The sequence below is a fragment of the Lepisosteus platostomus genome, chromosome 13, assembly GCF_059453375.1.
Source record: "Lepisosteus platostomus isolate fLepPlt1 chromosome 13, fLepPlt1.hap1, whole genome shotgun sequence".
Lineage (NCBI taxonomy): Eukaryota > Metazoa > Chordata > Actinopteri > Semionotiformes > Lepisosteidae > Lepisosteus > Lepisosteus platostomus.
In genome coordinates, this window is record NC_142623.1 from 2,085,044 (window position 1) to 2,105,259 (window position 20,216).

At 42.7% G+C, this 20,216-nt stretch overlaps 1 protein-coding gene and 1 long non-coding RNA gene across 5 annotated transcripts; one reads left to right on the forward strand and one right to left on the reverse strand.

Moving 5' to 3' along the window:
• Positions 1-501: 501 nt before the first annotated feature.
• LOC148649588 (uncharacterized) lies at positions 502-1,428 on the reverse strand. The gene is made up of 2 exons (XR_015925874.1): positions 1,303-1,428; positions 502-957 (listed from the first exon to the last, which is right to left on the reverse strand). It is a non-coding gene; the product is annotated as an uncharacterized LOC148649588 (long non-coding RNA).
• On the forward strand, positions 547-20,007 carry c19h1orf94 (chromosome 19 C1orf94 homolog). Of its 4 annotated transcripts, XM_088602485.1 has the most exons (10): positions 573-644; positions 1,111-1,187; positions 1,980-2,280; positions 3,835-4,430; positions 6,468-6,644; positions 7,083-7,282; positions 11,976-12,053; positions 17,672-17,856; positions 18,416-18,489; positions 19,767-20,007. In XM_088602485.1, exons 3-10 carry the CDS (start codon positions 2,087-2,089, stop codon positions 19,811-19,813), a joined length of 1,551 nt encoding a protein of 516 aa, XP_088458611.1. In that variant the 5' UTR covers positions 573-644; positions 1,111-1,187; positions 1,980-2,086; the 3' UTR covers positions 19,814-20,007. The 4 variants fall into 4 exon arrangements, with proteins under 4 accessions (XP_088458607.1, XP_088458611.1, XP_088458608.1 ...); XM_088602481.1 differs by lacking the exon at positions 1,111-1,187 and having other exon boundaries at positions 547-644; XM_088602482.1 differs by lacking the exon at positions 573-644 and having other exon boundaries at positions 890-1,187.
• Positions 20,008-20,216: the final 209 nt, after the last annotated feature.

Here is a 20,216-nt window from a genome sequence, read left to right on the forward strand (position 1 = left end):
CGTCCTGGATATCTGATAACACTACAGTAAATACTGTAAGCAGTGCATGAAACTTGCAGTATTTTAGTCGGCATTTATTTTTTCATTGGAACACAAATGACCGTGTTGTCAGAATACACAGACGCATTACAATGTGAACGCGTTTACAGTGGTGTACAATTTAGAGTGAACATTATTGCTTTGTACTTGAATCATTTATCATACTCTGAATTATTCACTGACCTCGGAGCAAGAGCAAAGTGGAAATAATTTGAAAACACGCTCATGTTTTTTTTTTTAGTACAACAAAGTTTTTAAAGCAATTAATATTTAACAAGGAGAACAAAGGGAACTATAAGGTTAATACTCTCTGCTCCTCAAAATGCAGTACATTTATTCAAAACAGCGGGACCCAGTAGCTAAAGATGAAACAAAAAAAAATTAAATGTGTAAAGATGATTAAGCAGTGAGGTCACACTGTAAGCCACTGAATCACAAAACGAATTTAGCTGACATCGTACGTATTGCTTATGGAGTGAGAAAGCTTTACCGGATATACATTACACAATGCATATATACTGTACATTTTAACGGTAGCAATCAGAAAATGCCCAAGTCTAGCATGTACCGTACATCACGCCCCCAAACCGCCGGACGGGCAGGAGGTAGGATTTTCGATTTTCTGCGGAGAGCAGTAGAATATGCTTCAGCTGCACTCGCCGCTGCCTCCGGGGAGTAACAAGGACACGAGAGTTCATCTGTTTTGCACCCGATAGATAATCAAAGTCCTTTGACTTCGAGCATTTGGGGACCCTGCTCGCTCCTGCTGCTGGTCTGGCACCCCAGCTGCACTATCGGGGTATCTCCGCTGGCTCCACCAAAGTCGGCCGAGAGGAAGCGTGCCAAAGCGCAGCAGCGGTTTAACTACGGTGCTGAACCAGCCCCTACAGCTCCCATCACCGGTCACACCACACTTTCCTGTCGGAAATACTACAGTTGTCACTTTGGATAGACGTGGTACTATAGATCACAATAATGCAATGCTATTCATTTGTAATACTGACATATTTGGTTAAATGAACAGTTAAGTGCGTTTAAAAAGATCTGTGAAACAGTTTTCCGCTCTTCAAGGCCAGACGGCCTCTACAATTGACGCCGAACACAAGCCAGTGAATTTCAGTGTCATTTGCATTTCTTCGCCGTAACAGGTAATTAGTTTCCTTACACCCTTGACGATAAAGTCATCCGGTTAATGAAATGTGTCTGTCTTTAAACATAATATTCAAATCGTGTCTACGTGCAGAGTCAAGAATTCATACTCACAAATTATGCTAAATAATGCCTAAAGTGTCCGGGCAACGCCAGTGTGGCATTAACAAGTCATTTAATTGTTTCTTCTCGTCTTCTCTCGGGACTTTGTCTTCCCCTGGCACTGCCCGCTCCAGACCTCCCACGACAGAGAGCTGACAGGTTTCTCCCTGCCGCCATCTAGAGCCTCATGCGCCCTCCGCTTGCGCTTTCTGCGCTCATGCTGTAGGTACAGGGCGAGCAGCTCTGTGACGCCTGTGAGCGTATTATTCATTGTTTAAAACTATGTTTAAACGGCTCCTCGCCATTTCTGAAAGCTTTCACTTACTGTTCGAATTTATCACCGCACAAAGGTTTTAACCGTGTCTGTTTCGGGAGCTGGAAAGAAAGTATTGTTCTGAAGTCAATTATTTTGAATACCCTTTTCGAGCTCGTTCACTGCCCCTTCTCTGCGAATGTTGCGCTCGTTCTGCCTCGTTGGGCTTTATACCTCTAAGATATTTTTCTTTGTCGCTTTTGAATTCCCGTGTTATATTCATTCCTATCCATCCAGATTATTGTGTTTAAATATACCGGCTGTACATACTGTAGTACACGCGCACTTGCACGTACTGTAACCTGTTGTCGCTCAAACTTCTAATACACTTGTTGCTATGGTTTCCTTTATTGTTGTTATTATTTATAAATCACAGATCGAAGAATTAAACCCAAACATTCCATTGGTGTGGTCGGGTCTTCAGGGTGGTCAGCTGCCCAAACCAGCTTCACTAAAGACACTCGAGTTTTCGTAGTCAGGAAAATGTTCCCGAGAGTGGATCGCGTTAAAACCAAGCGCCAGCTGAAGAGGGCCTACGCGGTGGGTCCCTTCCCTCGATCTGTGTGGATACACGACAAAGCGCCCGAAGACGACTTGGATAAAGTCTGCTATGAAATATGGAAGAGGGTTCAGGTGGCGACGGCCGGCTCATCGGCACGGCCTACCGCTGCAGACAGGTACCCGTCAGCCGGACTGATTCTAGCACCGCCAACAGCGCCGGGCCGGCACCTGTGGCCGTGAACTCGGCCGGCCAGCAGGGTCGGGAGCGTGTGTCCAAGTACGGCCTTCTCGGCGCGTTACTGCGGGGTCACAGCAGATTCAAGGTTGGATTTCTGGAGAGAGAGGGCCAAGCTTTTATGCCGCACGTGAGGTTTTAATTTGAGAATAAAAAAAATAAGGCGGTCAAGGCTCAAACCTTGTGATTGAGTAAGGGTCATCCTTTAAACCCTGTGTACAACTTTTATTTTATTTTTTAATAATTGATTGCAAATTCATTCATGAGCCGTCGTGCCTGAAACGGGAAAAAGCCCCTCCTTCCAGCGGCGAGCTCAGTTCAAGCTAAGGAAAAAATAAAAAAAAAGTTCAAGCTAAGGGTTCGCCTGCAGTACAGTAGAAGCACAAACGGCGAAGCACCGGCAACAGTCAAACGTTGGAGCACAACGTGACCATTTTTCTTACCTTTCCCCCTTCTTACAAAGTTGCTAGAGCTCCGTTTCTTCCTTTCCTCAGTGGTGCCAAGGCTGCACTCGCATGTTCCTGTGCTGAGAAAGGAGCACATCATTCAGAATCAAGGGACTGAAGAGCAACGCTACAGATCGGAAGAGATCTGTGGAAAGACATTAACTTGGAAAGCTCATAGATACTAATTCACAGTCACTGGAAAATATGAGCTATCATAACTATAGTAATTAGAAAGTCAATTGTTCTGAAATGTACACCTGAGAGTGGACGCCAGACTCACATCAGGCATTGCAGATGCCTACAGTACAAGGAATAGACACAACACAGGACTTCCAGCATTCAAGATAAACTGTAAAAAAAAGTCTGGTGAACTAACACCAAACTGAATCACTTATTACAGCCGTTGTTTTGCTTTATGTACAGTAATTATTGATAACAACAGCTGGAGTTTAAATCGTTTCTAAATCCTTTTCATACTGCTTGAAATTTTCTGTAGAAAGGGCAACTCGTACGTTTTTTGAAAAACGATCTCTTTTTCAGAATTGTCTTCTTCAAATTCCATTATTACAGTGCATCACAGATCTGCAGGGGAAAAAAAAAACTGGCCAGCTCGCTCCGAGCCTGTCGTTCAGGTGTGCGCGTGTTTTGTCATCGAGCCTGCTTGCGGGTGCTTTTCTGTTGTTTCTTGTCTCGCCTGCTGAAGCTCAGGCCCCTAATCTCCCACACAAACAGTGCCATCTGTCCCCTGGCTGCTCAGGGAATGCCACCTCTCAGGTAACTGTGCCCACGTGACTGTGCCAGCGCATCAGCTGGAGATCTCATCTCCACGGCTCAAACACGAGTGTGTGACTAACAAGAAGTTGTTTCAAACTCATTCTAAGGGATATTTTCTGCCACTGGGATGAAAACTTAATTTGATCATTTATTTTGTACAGACAGATAAACTGTTATGTTTTCTTCTGCCTTTTTTTGTCTGATGACCAATATTTACAGGTGTGCCGTTTTTTTTTCCCCTCTTCTAATGGCTGCTCCATCCCTCTGGAACGCAGGGCCTCGGAGCCCACTGACTTGGTCCCGCCGGCGCAGCGGGAGCTTCCGAGCGCGACGGCAGAGCCGGCACCCCCAGCTGGCAGCCGGGACGCACAGCGAGCACGCTGGACGCACCCCGAGCCCGCCGCCGAGGGAGTGGGCTCTGTGGAGAGGAAGAGGAAGAGCATAGAGGTGTTCCTCCGGGCAGTCCTCCAGGGCAAAGAGGCCGGGAGACCAGAGCAGCTGCCGCAAGGAGCTCTGCCCGCTGGGCTCGGGAGCTCCTGCAGCAGCACGGAGGCCCCAGCTCCCGACAGCAAGGCCTCCCAGGGCCTCTCCCAGTTTCCCGGGAAGTCCTCGGAATCCGGCCCGGCACGGCCGGAGCAGGTGGAGGTGACGGGGGGGGCCAAGCTCGCGACGGCTGTCGAGGAAAACGGCGGCTTCAGCTCAGCAGACCGCAGAGAGCAAAGGGGCGGCGAGGGGGTCGGCAGAGGAGCCCCGCCCAGGGGCCCCGTCTCCTCAGAGGCTCAGGGCAGGGGCAGGCTGGCTCCGTTGCCAGTGTTTGCCAAACTGCACGTGGCCACCGACCTGCCATGCAGACGTCTCCCTGCCAGGACAGGTAAACTATTGCTGTTCCTCTGGATGGAGCACAGAAGGACGTGGCACAGAAGGATCACACCTGAGGAACAGGCTCAGCAGGAGGGTGTTCCGTTATTGGGTGGTGTCCTTTAAAATCACTACATAAATGACAGTGTCTAGCTTTACATTTCTACACTACAATTCTACAAACACATAAATATACAGTATGCTTTCTTCAAACACCTTTATACTGTATATTGTGTACTAACAGGATCTCTTCCAATTTGTCTATTTGTCTGTCATTCGCTCACAATTTACCTGCCCTGGTACCGCAGAACAGCAAAGAATCTTCACACAAGCATCCCTGCCTTGTCTCACACAGCCTGTACAATGGGTACTGTATGTCTCATTAACAGCCCAAGCAGCAGATCCCTGTGATTGTATTAATTATTAATATTAATGACACCCCATACCCGGGTAATTAAAAGGTGCTTCCGGATGCCAGACTGCAGCTGCCATGTATTTTCAATATGGGATGCCGAGCGGGTGATTTAACTAATTAGTCTCCTGGCTTTGTGCTAAGCACGCCTTTGGCTTGAAAGATAAATGAAAGTTTTTCCTCCCCACAAGTAGTTAGTCAGAGGCTTCTAGCGTGTAAAAGAAGCATTGCGGCCTATGAGGAAAGGAGCTGTGTGCGGTGGGTGGGTGGAAATGGGACAGGGTGGGGGTAACTGCAGGGGTAGCAATTCTGAAGACAAGGTGACCTTGAGACGTTTGTTGCCTTTGATGTGTTGTATTCAACAGTGGGCGACTGTGGGTGAAGATAGCAGAGTGTTGGCTTTCGTGTGTCGGGTGCGTCAGCATGAGGGTTCGTGCTCTGTGAGATGTGGAGCAGGGAGCTTGTAGCACTTTTACAGGGCACCTTGAAGCTTACAGAGATCTTAACTGGAAGGACTCTCCACGTACACAGATTGGCCAGTCTGGTCATGTACATCAGTGCTGTTCACAAGTTTCAAAAGAGGGAGACAGTAGGCTGGAGAAAACTTTATCTTTTCAAAGGATATTGTAAAATGTTTAAGCGTGTTTCATACATGAATAGATATATATATATAGAAATGACAGATTGTTGTGAAGAACAAGCTTCCCTGTGATTTGATTAATTTTTCATGCCATGCTCAGGAAAGGTTTTGTTTGTCGAAGGATGTTTTTAGGATTTTGTTGTGACAGCAATTTGCAATGCATGTACTGTACATATTTACATTGAATTATTTGTATGTTTTTAAACTTCAAGTTTAAGCACACAGCACCCCTTGTGTCAATGTTTGCAATACCACCATTGCATTGAGAAAAGCAAAAATAATTTTGCTGAGGTTACAAATTAAATATATTGCTCTAAGTTAAATGCATACAGATATAAATTTAACATAGCTGACTCATCTAACTGGAGGCCACAGTGCATAGTAATTTTTGGCTCAGCTGGCTTGAAAGTCAGTCCTTTCTTCCCTATTGGGAGTGGATCAGAGAACAGCCATTTCAGGATCAATGAGCGATTCGCTTAAGAACCAAAGAGATTAGAGTTCACTTAAAGCAAAGGCATTAAGTTGCTAAACCCTAGAAAAAAAGAAATTTTGGGTTTTTCACAAAACTGAATCAATATGGCTTTTCTAGAAAAGGATGCTGTGTATAATGCTGTGGGACTGAGCAGACAATCAATTCACAATAACTGTTTATTGCAGTTCATTCTCTTTAAATCCAGGCACTGACAGCAAAGGACAATATCCAGTTGGTCAGTAGAAGCCATTGATCCGGGAGAGCTAAAGCACTTCGAGGAAATGAGGCTGTGGGTGTTAGAGTAGGCTTTTCAATGAGGAGGAAAGTCTTATCTCCTGGTTTAAGACCGTTCACACGCTGAGTTTAATAACCTTTAATCTTTATGGATCTTTGGTTCCCATTTCTAGAACAAAAGCAGCCTTTTCTCAAGGGGTTGACCTGAAGTGAGCTTGATTCTGCTGCAGTGTGGCAATGCATCTTCAAGAATAATTAAAGTGCTTGTTTTATTTAATTCACTTATTCCAAGGGGAAAATCATCATGAGCAGAATACAGGTGACAGGCACGCCCACCCAGACATGTCTGGCACATTGGGCGATGGTGCAAGGAAACCAGCAACCCTCAAGGAGAAAGCACTGGAATATGAATTCCTAGAGAGTGCAAAGAGACCATGGCAAAAGACCGCAGATCCCACCAGCTCCAATGGTAACTATTCATCATAATGGCTTTGCACAAAGAGATGTAGGTTAGTGGAATAAGCTATTGAAGTATCCTGTTGCAACAGATTCCTACTGTATGTAATTGATCATCAAGATCAAGGTCCTCAACAGAGAAGAGCAGAGAAGTTTGTCAGCATCAGATTGTGAACTAATAATGCTCTAATTTACTGTTTCTGTGCTTTAATTTTTTTTGCAAGTGATCATTGTGTTTGTGTACATTTTAAGGAAGCCAGCAAGCCTTTTCTCATCCCTTTAACTGCGCAGGGACTTTGTAGGCTTCTCTCTCTCTCGTGCTCACCTTACATAGGCGTAAAGAGGCTGTCAAGGCAAGTCAAGGATTTGTGACGTAGCTGCGGACAAAGTAGAGGGGGGCTGTTCTGTGGAGTAACACTGGGGCTTTTTCTCAGAGTCGCTGTTTCTGCAGATGCGGCTGCACCTCTTCAGGAGAGCAGGACAGGTGCTGTCAAAGCCCACCCAGGTCCGTGCCCCACACAGACCCGGAGCACGCTGAAATACAGTGGACAGAGCTTCGTCCCAAGTGGTCAGCCCCCCTTTGGCACCAGCCTGCCAGCCGCAGTGCATCCTGCCCCTGTCCGAAACCCCCCAGGCTTCGGCCAGTACCAGGTAACGTTCCCATCAAGTATTGAAAGTTTGTAGCAGATCATTTTTGAAGTCAGTTTCTTGAGTTCTGAGATGTATTTACCAGCCTTTAACCAAGCAGTTGCTCTGTCTTGCCTTCATTTTGCATGATTTACCATTCAGCTGAGGGCTTTATTGTTCTTTTTGTATAGTTACACTGTGGCAGGCTGTGCTGCTTTGTTGCTCAGGATGCCACAGCAAAAATGTCTCTGCCTTTTAACTCTTAACATAAGACAACATCTTTTCATTGTAATTTAATAGGGCTTGCACTCCTTAACCCCCCATTCAACCAAGAAATCACCAGCATTAAAATACTGCAGACCAATGCATAGAGTTCATTGGTTTACTGTATGTTTCAAAGTATATCACTCTTGAATATTCTGTTTAATGACACATTAATGTCCCATGCCAAATGTCTCAGGCCTCTGTAATTATTAAAAAGTTGGCAGCTATGAGCTTTTGTCAGTCTGATTAGACCCCGTTTTGCATCAACGGTGATGCAGAAGTGACATCTTCTGTTACTGTGGAGATACCTAAGCCTGAATTTACTTAAGAAGTCACTGAAAATCTTTACTCTAGTGTGTCTTAAGCCTAAAGCCGAGATATTCCCCTGCCACACTTTAAAGCCAGATTATATCACTTAGATTTCTCCTATCTTGCTCTTGCTTCTACTCTGCAGAATTCAGGTGCTGCAATCAGTCCTTTTATCTCGGCATGCAAATATATAAGTGTGATTCCCAATGTCTAAAGCGCTGGCACACCAGAGTGGTGCAAATCCTCTCTAACCTTACACAGCAGCACAGGAGAGCCCTTGTAAGACTTTAACCTGAAGAGAGAAGCATCTGTTAGAGTGTGTGACAGGGAAAGTTACGTTTCAGTTTCTGTATACCTCTCTGTCTCTCCCTGCCTTGGTTTTTCCATTTCTCTCTCGCGCTCCATTCCTGCTCTGTTGCTTGTCAAGATGAGCCATGGACACATCCTCATTCTTTTACCAAATTATTAAAAATTAACAAATGAGCAGGAACAGCTGCAAGAAGTTGTTGAGTGCTCTCGGAGAGAAGAACTGCCTTGGGCAGTTTCCTTATAAGGTAGCAATGAACAAGTTGTGTTTTTCATTTAATCTGAAACTCTATTTTAAACATTTGATAATGGATGTATAACCCTTAGAAAGAGGGGAAAGCAGAATGCACTGTGCTTATTTCCTGTCAGGACAGACTCCCAGGTTGATTGCCATCTGTTTCCCATAGCTTTCAGATTCTCTAGATGTAAAAGGTGCAAAGCCTTTGAGTGTTTCTTGTTAATACAAGGCCTCTAGTGCTTTTCAAGGTCTTTCATGTAGAGGGTGATGAAAAGAGAAAAAAATGGATGAGAACAAGAGAAAGCCCTCTCAGACTCATTGGGCTTTTAGTAGTTTATTGATCTCTGACTCTATTTCCTATAAGTATTTCTATCATGCTATTTCCTATAAGATTTCTGTAAATCAGGGCCCACAGGTTTATGTAGTGCACTTCTCTGAGTTTCCAAAGCATAATGTCACCTATTAGCATGGCCTAAAGTCCCTGAAAGAAGGGAGACTGTCATTGGGGGATACTGTACTGTTCGTCCAATCGGACAGGGCAAAGTTTGTGAAACCTTTGCCTCTGCAAAAAAGGAAGGCCATTCTCAATCAAGCTTTTTAGTCATGAGTCTTGATTAATGTCGTCCTCTCTAATCAGTTCAAAGCAATTAGATTATCCTGCACAGAACAATTTAGTTATATCCTATTTCCAGGATCTTTTTGTTTGGCAAAAAAGGTGAAAATATAGAAGACAAATAGGTTTCGACAGAAATGTTTCAATTCTCTATAGAAACCTTTAGATTATTTAACTAAGAGAGATTCACACCAGCTGAGGGAGGTGATAAAAAGGAATATTAGCCTTGAAATGTTTGGTTGAGCTAAATGATTGATTTCCACTCTTAGGCAAGGGGGGGGGGGAGGTAGACCGACACCCCTAACAGAACTTCTCTTTCGTGATCAACTCCCCTATTTACATAAATGGCCATCCATTAAGCCCGGCTGTGTGCTGTTGCCAAGCGACGCGGGTCCTCGGTTCTGAAGCAATTAGCTTTTTCATTAGCACCTATCAGAAAAACCGTTACTTCATCACAAGGCCGGAGATTGGAGAGAACAACCAGAATGAATCTACATTTGATCTGTTTTATTAAAAGATGTAAAACAGTATCAGAAGTACCTTTCTGGCAATCCCTTTATATATTATTGAATATGCTGTGAACATATATCCTCTGTAGTCCTTCGACTGAAAGGTAACGACACTGAGAAGCTTTAGGACCAAAGAATTAAGTAAATATAGGCAAACATGGTCTGGTCAAACCAAGGTTTAACATCAGCCACTGCTTTAAGTTTCTCGAAAAAGCTCCTATATAAACCTGTATTATTACTGTTATTGAATTTAAGGGTCAGTTTCCGTGACATGATTTTTAAAGCTCTCAAAGTATTTTCCTGTTCTTTCTTACAGCTGCCCTCTGAGTTGGCTGCCATGTCCAAAGACACACCAACATGACATATTTTCCACTTAGGTTTTTTAAAGATGAAAATTAGCAAACAATGTGGGTAAAGTAAAATGTGAAGTCAAGAGGCTGGCACTCCGGAGTGTAACTAAGCAACAAACCGCTGCTCTCAGCTGGTCTGCCACAGCGCTTCAAAGCAGCCGAAGGTTCTGAGAAATGACGCAGGCTTCATGAAGCAAAAAAAATAACAAACAGGGAAATAGCAAAAAGCAGGAAAGGAATAACACGGACATAAGGCTTATTAAGAATCGATAGATCAGTCCTACATTTAGATGCCATTAGCGAAGTTGAACCCAGACTGATTGACTGCCTTCTCAGTTACTGCAACTAATTCTGCACACAGACACATGAGAACAGATGAAGGCTAAAATGTTGAAAGTGAAATTCAGTTTTTCTCCTGCAAATGAATTCTTGACAGGGCGTTAAGTAGCTGGTATTTAAGAGGTGGGATGTTTATTTACACAGTTTTTTTTTGTGTTGCACAGCTGAGATAGATGCACTGAATAATTTTGCAGTGCTCACAGATAGGAAGAGTATGCTTGGAGATGATCAAAACCCACTGACCTCACCCTCCCAAAGGTTCTTTTACCCTGGGTTATGTCAGTACATTAACATGACGGAGGGGGCATCTATATCTTACTAACTAAATTCCATCTTTCCTCACAGAAAGGAAAGGGAACGAGCCTCATTTTGTGGAGCACACTTTCTGTGTCCTTTATCTGCTGCCTCAGACCATGAGGTCTTGCAGAGATCCACTGCAGCAGGTGATGTAGGTGTCTCATGTCAGGGGATAAACATCATGCTGGTTAATTAGGTCCAAGGTTGGCATTGATACAGTAAGTAATTAACAAGTAATTCAGCTGGGTTGAAATAATGCCAGAAGACTCTGTAGCTCTGCAGGAGAGGGGATTGCGACCACAAAACATGGATATCACAGAATTATTAGAAAACCTAATCTTAAATTACTGGAATGCTAGATTAATTTATTTATTGTATAAAAAAGTGTCATGTTGTGAAAAACACCATGATGCACTGTGTCCCGGAGACACAGTCTTGCTGAGGTCATCGGTATGTAGTCAGAGACCGTGGATTCAATTTTACAATAAAATCGCAGAATGATTTCACGAAGGGGCGCAAGTAGTTCAGCCCTCGGGTCTGAAAAGTTAACCGACCGCTGCCTTGAAAATTATGTTCTAAATTATAAATGACAATTTGTGACAAGCAGCAGAGAACGTCATTTTGGAAGATGTCCAGCAAATCCAGGTCTTAGTGAATTTCAGCTTGTTGCAAAATCCGCGTTGCCACGTTGGAGCAACACTGCTCTTTTGGAACAGGGTGTTGTGTTGAACAGCCTCTTCCTGTTGAGGAACACCAAAAAATCTTGAGATTAGAATAAATAAATAGACACTGGTCAGTATGTGTTTATGATACGATAATACTTTTGCATCCAATTTGTTTTGCTTGTTTACACAAGCGAGGTATATTTTTTCTGATATATTGTGACACCTTCAAGATGTGATAGTGCCACACAAATGCAGATAACCAATTATTCAGCTTTCTTTGCTCTTGAGACGCCCTGCTTTACTTAATGAAAATGCAATTGAGTGTGCAGCAGTTCACTCTGACTCATTGCTGTGTTGGCCAATACCTGTACCTTGCTTCACATTGGTGCTTTTATGAAAATGAACATTTGCATGTTAATCCTTTTGCCTCTGGATGTAAGAACACTTCTTCATTGGAATGAAGCTTGCAGACAGCGGGGACACTCGTGTTGTGTTTGTTTGCTTCAGTAAGTGTTGTGAATGAAATGTGCTGTGTCTCTTTAACCACGGAGCAGTGTGCCTGACTGGCTGTACTCCCAATAAACGTGCAGCTCTCTTCTCTTAGGACATGGCATCATATTGGATTTCCAAACAAGACATCTGCTGGGGCTTGAAAACAGCCCCAAATATTTTATTGACGTTTTCTTGGCTTCACTTGTTAAGAGCATTGATTTTCTTTCCTGCGACTTGTCGATGTATCTCTAGTACGATGTTAGAAGATTTCTCTGTGTTTATCTATGCATGGATATTAGTGAAATTATTATTTATGTGTATATTTATTTTTGCAGAACTTTTTCCAGCAGCTGCCAGTGAACCACATGAGCCACCTTCAGGCTGTCAACCCAACCAGATTTCAGACCAGACCGGTGAGTAACTGCATTATTGTCTGTTGTAGGTTTGAGACTGCACAATAATTTAGTGTAGGGGGATCTAAGCTAAATGACAGATTAACGTCAAGCTCCCTCACAGCTGCTGACTGTAAGTATAAAACCCATTGCTTGATGGCTGGTTTCCATTGGTTAAAGGAAGAAACTACTGGGAAACAAAGTCTCAATCAAGCACACAGCAGAACAAGCAGGAGTTGGGAAGTTGTGCATTTATGGCTGAGAAAGGGGAGGCAATGACTGCGAGGCAAGGATGAGATTTCTGAGTATATCCAAAGCTGCTTATCCCTGGTGCAGGTCAGTGCAGCCCTGAGCCCAGGTAATGTTTTGCAAGTAAATGGAATTATAGAGCTCAAGGGGGAGCCCTGGACTGGACACCTATCCGTTTCAGTAAAACAGTTATAAACAGTTACTGTACCAAAATAAACACTAAAAAAGCTGGACCTAAGATTACAAGTCCTTCAAGATAGGTGAAAAGAATAGCTTCTAAACCAGGGATACTCAGCTTGCAGCCATTCCAATCTGCTCCATCCCAGAATTTTGTAAGTGTAGCAAGTAAGGAGCTAGTAGCAGCAGACTCCTGGCATGGAGCATATTGGAAGGATGGAAAATTGTGCAGCCTGCAATCTAAAAAGTCACCACTTAAAGAATAAAGCATCAACTCTTTCTGTGGAGGAGAGATGACAGAGTGCTGTAGTGTAAATCTCACGGCGGTTGTCCTGCTTTGATGCACTGCTGTGCCGTATTTTCCCGTTACACTGAACAGACATTACAGTATTTCCACATTCTGTTTTTTTCCCATTAGCTTGTCAAAAACTTATATTGCCACACAGAGTGATCTGCACATGCTGCTACTAGAGCTTGTGTACTTGTGATGGAAAGGACTGAATCCAGTAGCATACAAATTAGATAATAATCACAAGGCACGCTCACAAATGGGCTCCTTTCTAATAAATGCCCTCCAGCCTAAAAATCTGGAAATACAAAATAAATGAATTTTTTCTTTTGTACATTTTGATTTCGATTTTTCTATTAAACCCTTGCCATACTTGTTACATCATAGTCTACTCCCTTGCTTCAGTGCAATGTGTTTTTTGTGCTCGGGTCACCTTTTGCCTTTCCCCTAGACGTTCCTCAAGGAAAAACATGTATATTTATTAAAATATACATATATAGTAGCGGTGTGTGTAAAAGGACCTACGCATGCTGACGCAGCCCCCCACCTGAACTGCTTCAAAGTATAGATAGGCCACTGGACAGGACGTGGTGTTAATTTTTTAGCTTTCCCCTTACAAAATCATTTTCCTCATTCAGGACTCCAGCAATGCTGGAATAGCTAGCTTACTCATTTCTTGAAGTGTCAGACTCCTTTCTTGTTGGTTTGTCTCATGCAGGAAAGCTGTAGTAGTTCTCACTAGGCTTTGTGACTCTACCAGACCTACTGTAGATAAGGTCTCCAACATCCCTTAGGAGAAAGGGCTTGGAGTAAGAACAATACGTCTACTGTATTAGAAGCACAGCAGATAAATTATGGCATGCATATTACAGGTCAGGTTCACTCAGACATCCACCCTCCCCTGTGTAAATTGAATCAAAGAGTACACATAAAATACTAAACATAAAAGAAGGTAGGAAAGAAACTATTTTAAGAAAAATGGCAAAGAAGGTACAATGTACTTGATTTTCTGCTTATTTTCTCTTCTGGACCCAGTGCCTTGCAACAAGATCTTTCTGTGTAAGTCCAAGTGGCCTAGCTAAGAAAAGTCACCTAAATTTCCTCACATTTATACACGCAGTCACTGCACGTTCACTTTCAGTGAGCTGAACATTCTGCCTGCTTCTCATTTGGACAGACATATCCAGGCCGCTGTCAGTGTGAAATGCCCCCAATTCTAAATTCCTGCTATTTTCCCTCCCTCTGTAATATTCGAAAAGGGCCATTTCATGATCTGCCAGGCCATCACTGGGGGCATCTGATTCGCTCTTACATGCGGGTGTGTTTTCTGTATCATCATTCATAAAGAATAAAGAGACAGTGGAATGGAGTCATGGGAGCTTTACAGTGTAAACCAACTGTGCAGCGCAGGCAAGGTGAATGCTCTGCAGTACTGTTCCAGTCAACTCTCTGTCCCAGTCAAAGAGTTGGTGCCCTGCATGGGTCTCAGCTCCTTAATGAGCCCACGCCATGTGATCTTTTCTGCTGGGTGACCGCACCCCTACTCCAAGATGTTTTATCAGGATTTTGGCTCTGCTTTGATCCCGTGAAAGGTCAGGGTCAATAACTCCATTCTCACCCCCACAGGGATAAGAAATGTAGAGAATGTTAGAGCTGGACCCCCACCCTTGTACTAAAGATTAGACAGGAGTCACCAACTGCACACTCCAGCAGTTTAGTTTAGTGATCTGCCAGAACACAGCGAGCAGAAATGGAAAGCAATCCGAGTTTCTCCAACACGCGGCCAGTTTATAGGCTTTAGGGCTGTAAACAGTAATGGTGTTCCCTATTTCTTGGATCTTACAGTTTATTATTATTAGGGGGCCATTGAAGCTCCTGGAACCCTATGGTTATTGTTTGGATTATATATACTGTATATTTTTTACCAGAATATAAAAAAAAATATCCAGACCCCTGGATGGAAAGTCATGAAATTTGGCAAGATTGTAAAAACCAATGGGAAAATTTATATGACAGAAAATTAGCTTGATAAGTCACATGGTTTTGTTGCCATATTGGATTGGTCTTATGGATTGGCATATGCAGACTTGGTCAGGTTCTCACTTATAATCATTCAGCAGAGCCAGTCAAATTTCAAGCATTTGTTTTGAATACATGTGCTTCATATACTGTATGTTTGACTGTATGTTGTGAAATTCAGTATCTGTAACAGAATATTGTAGTCTTGTGAATAATCAATAAGGAATAGTGTGTAAAACAGAGTAAAACTGACATAATTTAGCAACTGTATGAGATCGTATTTCTGACCTTTCTTTCTGTTCATTTGAAACATTATTTTAGAGTTCTATAATGGGTACACAGTCATGGTTACTATGGAGCATAAATAGGAACTCTTATGTGGGCTATCAAAAATAATCTTTCCCATGACCCTTAACCTTTCCCAAAGGTCTCATGCAAAATGTTCTTAAACTCCTTACAGAGCAGGATCATGGTTGTTATGGAAAACTTTAGGGATACCGTATGCATTCTATCACAAATGGTTCAAATATTTGTATACAGCAGCTATATTATTATTTACTTTCACAAATTCAACATGAGGTCCCAGAGATTTAGGAGCTATTTGCTTATTAAATAACACTTAAGGTGAAATGGAAAAAGCTTAGATCCACATGGAATTAAAAGTCCAGCTTTCTTTAAAACTGAGGTCTCTGAAACTCATAAAGGAAAACCATTTCGAACTGATTCCATTTCAATTCAGCACACTCCAGGCTGACAGCCCAGATCCAGGCAGAAATAAAATGGGAGAAAAAACAACACTTGTTTTATACACAATTCTGCAGAAAATCAGAACTTGACCATTTATTGTAGTAAGATTGCATCGTCTTCTGTTTTTCCATGGTTTTACAAAGCTCATATTGTTTATTTACTGTGCTTTGCCCATGCTTTCACATGGTTACTACCATGTTGTTTGTTACCTTATTGTGCTTCAATATGCTGCTTTTTATGATTTATGCCCTTACTGTATAATCCTTTATGAAAACATCTTACATAGATAGATAATACTTTATTAATCCCATAGGGAAATTGATGAAATATACTGTACATATACTGTACTGTACAGTATATGTATTACATATACTGTAGCTGAATTTAAGAAGTATAAATGAAGTACAGTAGTTCAGGTGGGCAGCTGCGTCAGCATGCGTAGGCTGCGAAGGAACAAGTAAAGGTTTATTCCTGCTGAAAAGAGAAGAAAGGAAACACAACGTTTTGGCTGTGGACACCCGAAGAAGGCTCCACAGCTGAAACGTAGTGTTTTCTTTCTTGTCTTTTCAGCATGGAAATAACCTATTACTTGTTCCTAAATAAAATACAGGGCAGCATGGTGGTACAGTGCTTAGTACTGGGGCCTCACAATACTGGGGCTCTGGATTTAGCTCTGGACCTGGGGTACTATCTGTGTGGAGTTTGTATGTTCTCCCCATGTCACATGGGTTTCTTCCAGGTGCCACAGTTTTCTCCCACAGTCCAAAAACATACTGGTAGGTACAGTAAGGCCCTGGTATGAGTGTGTCTGTGTTTGCGTCTGTGTGTACCCGCAACAGACTTGATTGCTGGCATAGACTCCAGCTCCCCAGCGACCATGGATTGGAAGAGGCAGTTAGAAAATGGATGGATGGAAATCAAATACAGAAGTCAAATTCACGTCTAAGAATATGATGTTCATTTAAGGCATATTTTATCTGAAAAATATGAATGAGAGAATTTGTTGTGTCCGGGGTGTTGTTTAAGCAAGACTGAGGCAGTAAACATAAATCTTGGTGATATGATTGAATTGTAAATAACAGAAACAATTTTTTAAAAAACCCTAATGAAAATCAATATTTTTTTTCTGGTTTCAAAATATGATAGATGTCTCGTCGGCGCTTTTTGACAGAATAAATGAGAGAAAAAGTTTGATCTCAGAAAGTAGGTTAAACGAATGGAGTGTTGGGGGAGACACCCCAGGACATTTCCACAGTACAGTAAAACAAACAAGAGTCACCTGTACGTCTGATAGCATTCATTTCCCCTTGGATACAAAAAAAATAGTTCCAGCTGTATTCAGCAGACTTCTTAAATTAAGTGATAAATCAAATACAGCTGCCAAAAAAAGATAGAAAATTCCCTGAGTTCAGCAGCTAATATTTTATAGATCTTCTTTAAATATGCATGCAGTGTCTGCTGTTGTAAAAGAGCTCTCCCACTCATTTCAGCTGATTTCACATCTGGACTGATGTTGTCATCCGAGTCCATTGTCACCCACAAGAACTCACCCACCAGCACCTGAGTCCCCAACACATTGTCATCTGTCTTCAAATGTTAATGTTCGAGTCAGCATATGTCTTTAAGTACTTAGTTGATTTGTGTTTTTTTGGGAATATGGAAATTGTGGGATTGAAAATAATAGCTTCCCCCTTTGCCCCGTCTCCCCCCAGCTCCCTGATGTCTTTCAGCCCCTCCCCCGCCGAAACAAGATGCCACTACACTGTCATTAAGAGGGAAGATTGCTTTGCGCAGCTGTTTACTTTTTAGTTCGTTTTTGTTTTTTGGAAAAGGAATGAGAACAATAGTTTCAAAACACAGCAGGGATCTTATTCATGAATTCACTGCCCAAGCAGAAAAATAAAAACAAGATCCAACAAAAAAACAAGATCCTGGCAGTGAACTCTGCCAAGTAATGAAGGAAGACGTGTACATTTGTGGCAGGTCTGGTTCTCGGTATTAATCAAAGTGTGTGCAAGCAGATAAAATCAACAAGGTTCAGTGCTCATAGCTTAATAACTTTTAACAATGCAAAAGTTGTATTTCTTTATTTCAAACACAAATTTATTGATAGCCCCAATGCCCACAGGAGTCTTCCCTTCCTCATCCATCTCTACAGCAAGTCAGTCCCTTCGGCTTTTCCCCGATGGCACCTTCCATGTTCTACCCATACGGTTTGCTGCCCTTGGGGCAACCAAGGCCCCCGCCTCAGGCAAGTGGGTGCCACCGAGTCCCAGGGGTGCCCCCTGACCCCTCCCACATGTTCGGGGATGGGCTACAGCATCACTTTCCATCTCTTTACAGGTACAGTCTGGGGTTTTACTGACTTGGGGTGTGATAGGAACCAAGACACAGCACTTACAGACTTGGGAGACCGAGGTTAATATGCTGCTTTTAGAAATACTTTGTCCATGGTAGACTTATGTTACATCACAGCACTTTTACATTCCTTACACACTTTCCTAATCGGGACGATGTATGTTTATATAGCAAAAATAGCAACTCCAAATATAGTACAATTGTATACTTTCCTAACATGCCTGCATAAGCATCATGTCAGGTAATGCCCAATGCACGTGGCCCTGCTATAGTACCAGATACTGCAGTATCTCTACTTAGTTTTTTTTTCTTTTCATTAATCACATTGGAAACACTACCTTTCTGTGCATACTGTATGTAAGAATTTACCTAAGCCCATTCATTCAAGTCTCGCCTGCCTTTCATGGGCTGAGCCTCGATAAAGAGTTCTGCAATGCCAGGCTTCTTCATTGGGAAGTAAAAAACAAGAAACACAGTTTCAGAGCAGTAACGACTGTCTGCTTTCTCTCCCTTTCCCTTTTGCTTTATATTTTTCTGTGCTCAGTGACAATTTACAGGAGATTGGGAATCTTTTGAGCTTCAGCATCGGCCGCCCATATTTTGCGAGCAGCACAAATGGTAGGGTTTATTAGATCTGTTTTGAGTTTGAAACCAGGAGCATGTTGAGTGTTCTGTGCTCATTAGAAAGAAGGTGAGGCTTTCTGAATCTCTGACTTCATGGGGTTGTCTAGACTGTTAGGATTGTATTGGTAGTGTCAGTATTATTTTAACTCCTGACAAGCAGCAGAAAGGGGAGGTGGCATTCCAAGACAATGTAGCACAGAGGGACAGTGTTATATATTTTTTCATAGCTTATATTAGCATTCCCTTTCAGAACGGTCATGGTGGCTCTAGTCTCATTAATAGCTCCATAATGGAACATTGCAGGGGACTCGGGGTCTGTAGCTTTGAGAGATTGTAGTATGCTGCCATCCAGACAACGAATAAGCTGTTGTGCAGCCGCCTGATGCAACCCCATCACTTCAGAGCGTGTAATCTTCCCGAGATCGTCTGCTGCCCAGTTGAAATTTCATCATTGAATCGTGATGGAGGCAAGGTGGGGGGTCAGGCTGGTTCTCCAGTAACATCCACAGAAACACACAGAAATCCTGGGCAGGCGAATGGGGGCGAGTGTATATATCAGCAGAGCCAGTGAGTAGGTTCTACCCTATCGAACAAAAATGCAATCACTGAATTAAAATACAATAATGTTATTTAGGCGAAACAAATGGAATTACAGCAGCTTGATGAAGCATTTGCTTGAAAGACACAGTTAGGTTTAAGAAAGAACCAGCAAAACATTCACATTTTACACCTTTTTTTTTAAACTGGAATATCTCTTTAGGATGATTGTGTTTCCCCTACAAAGCCCCTAATCAGTCAGACACCTTAATGGGAAAGACCTGCCGCTCACAAATCGACCCTCAAAATGTCAACAACAATGCATGAAAGGAAAAAAGCAATAATAACATTTTCACACGGACAACGACCAGCTGTTAACAACTAGTAATACATATAATCAGCAAGCAGGGATAACACTACAACAGTCTGTTTCCATATAGTTATGGCTTTGGGCCTGCTATTCATTTTTTAGTCACCAAGCAGTTTTCATTACTTAATTACATGATGAGGTAATTAGGCAGTTATTACATGGAATGAAACGAGGTTGGAAATATTTGGCTGTATTTAAAGTGCTGAAGAGCCACCAAGTCTGCAGAACATGTCGAAGGGAAAAGACTGTACAACAGGGTGCTGCGTATTGGTGCGTTGTGGCAGGAGCAGTGTGAAGTTCGCGTGGTGCCCTGTCATGCACTGATTTTCCCACAGTGGGCCTGACTCATGCCTCCCTCCTGTAGTTCCTCCAGGGTTCTCTGCAGATGCTTTCTTCAGGGGACTCATGTAGATGGACGCCGGGGGACAAGCAGACGCCATGCGACCATGCGACCTGTGTATTGTTTCTTTGTTCCGGCTGGAAGTTTGCTTTCGACTTGGGAGATGTTGGAATGGGCAGACAGTGCGCTTTTTGTTTTTCCTTGATAAATGTATAATGTTAAAGCAGTTTAAAAAGTAATAAACCTCATAGATTGTTGTAATAAATCTTTCTCTTTTTTTTTCCCAGAATGTTTTGTATTTGTCTGGGGTTTTTTTTCTGGGCACAGCAGGTACCACTTTTTCTGTTACCACGACACTCTGCTGCGGGAGCATTATGCCTGACAACAGTGGATTAGTTCTTTAATATTAGTTCAAGTTACAGGGAAAGTACTCCCACGCGACTCAGTACTCCTGTATCGGTGTATTTTAACGAA

Excerpts from the sequence above, each read along its gene's own strand:
- c19h1orf94 (XM_088602481.1), top strand. The coding sequence starts at position 587 with ATGCCCAAGTCTAGCATGTACCGTACATCACGCCCCCAAACCGCCGGA. Across the intron at positions 645-1,979 it reads AACCGCCGGACGGGCAGGAG|ATCGAAGAATTAAACCCAAA; the intron begins GTAGGATTTTCG and ends TATAAATCACAG. Across the intron at positions 12,054-17,671 it reads CCAGATTTCAGACCAGACCG|CAAGTCAGTCCCTTCGGCTT; the intron begins GTGAGTAACTGC and ends CCATCTCTACAG.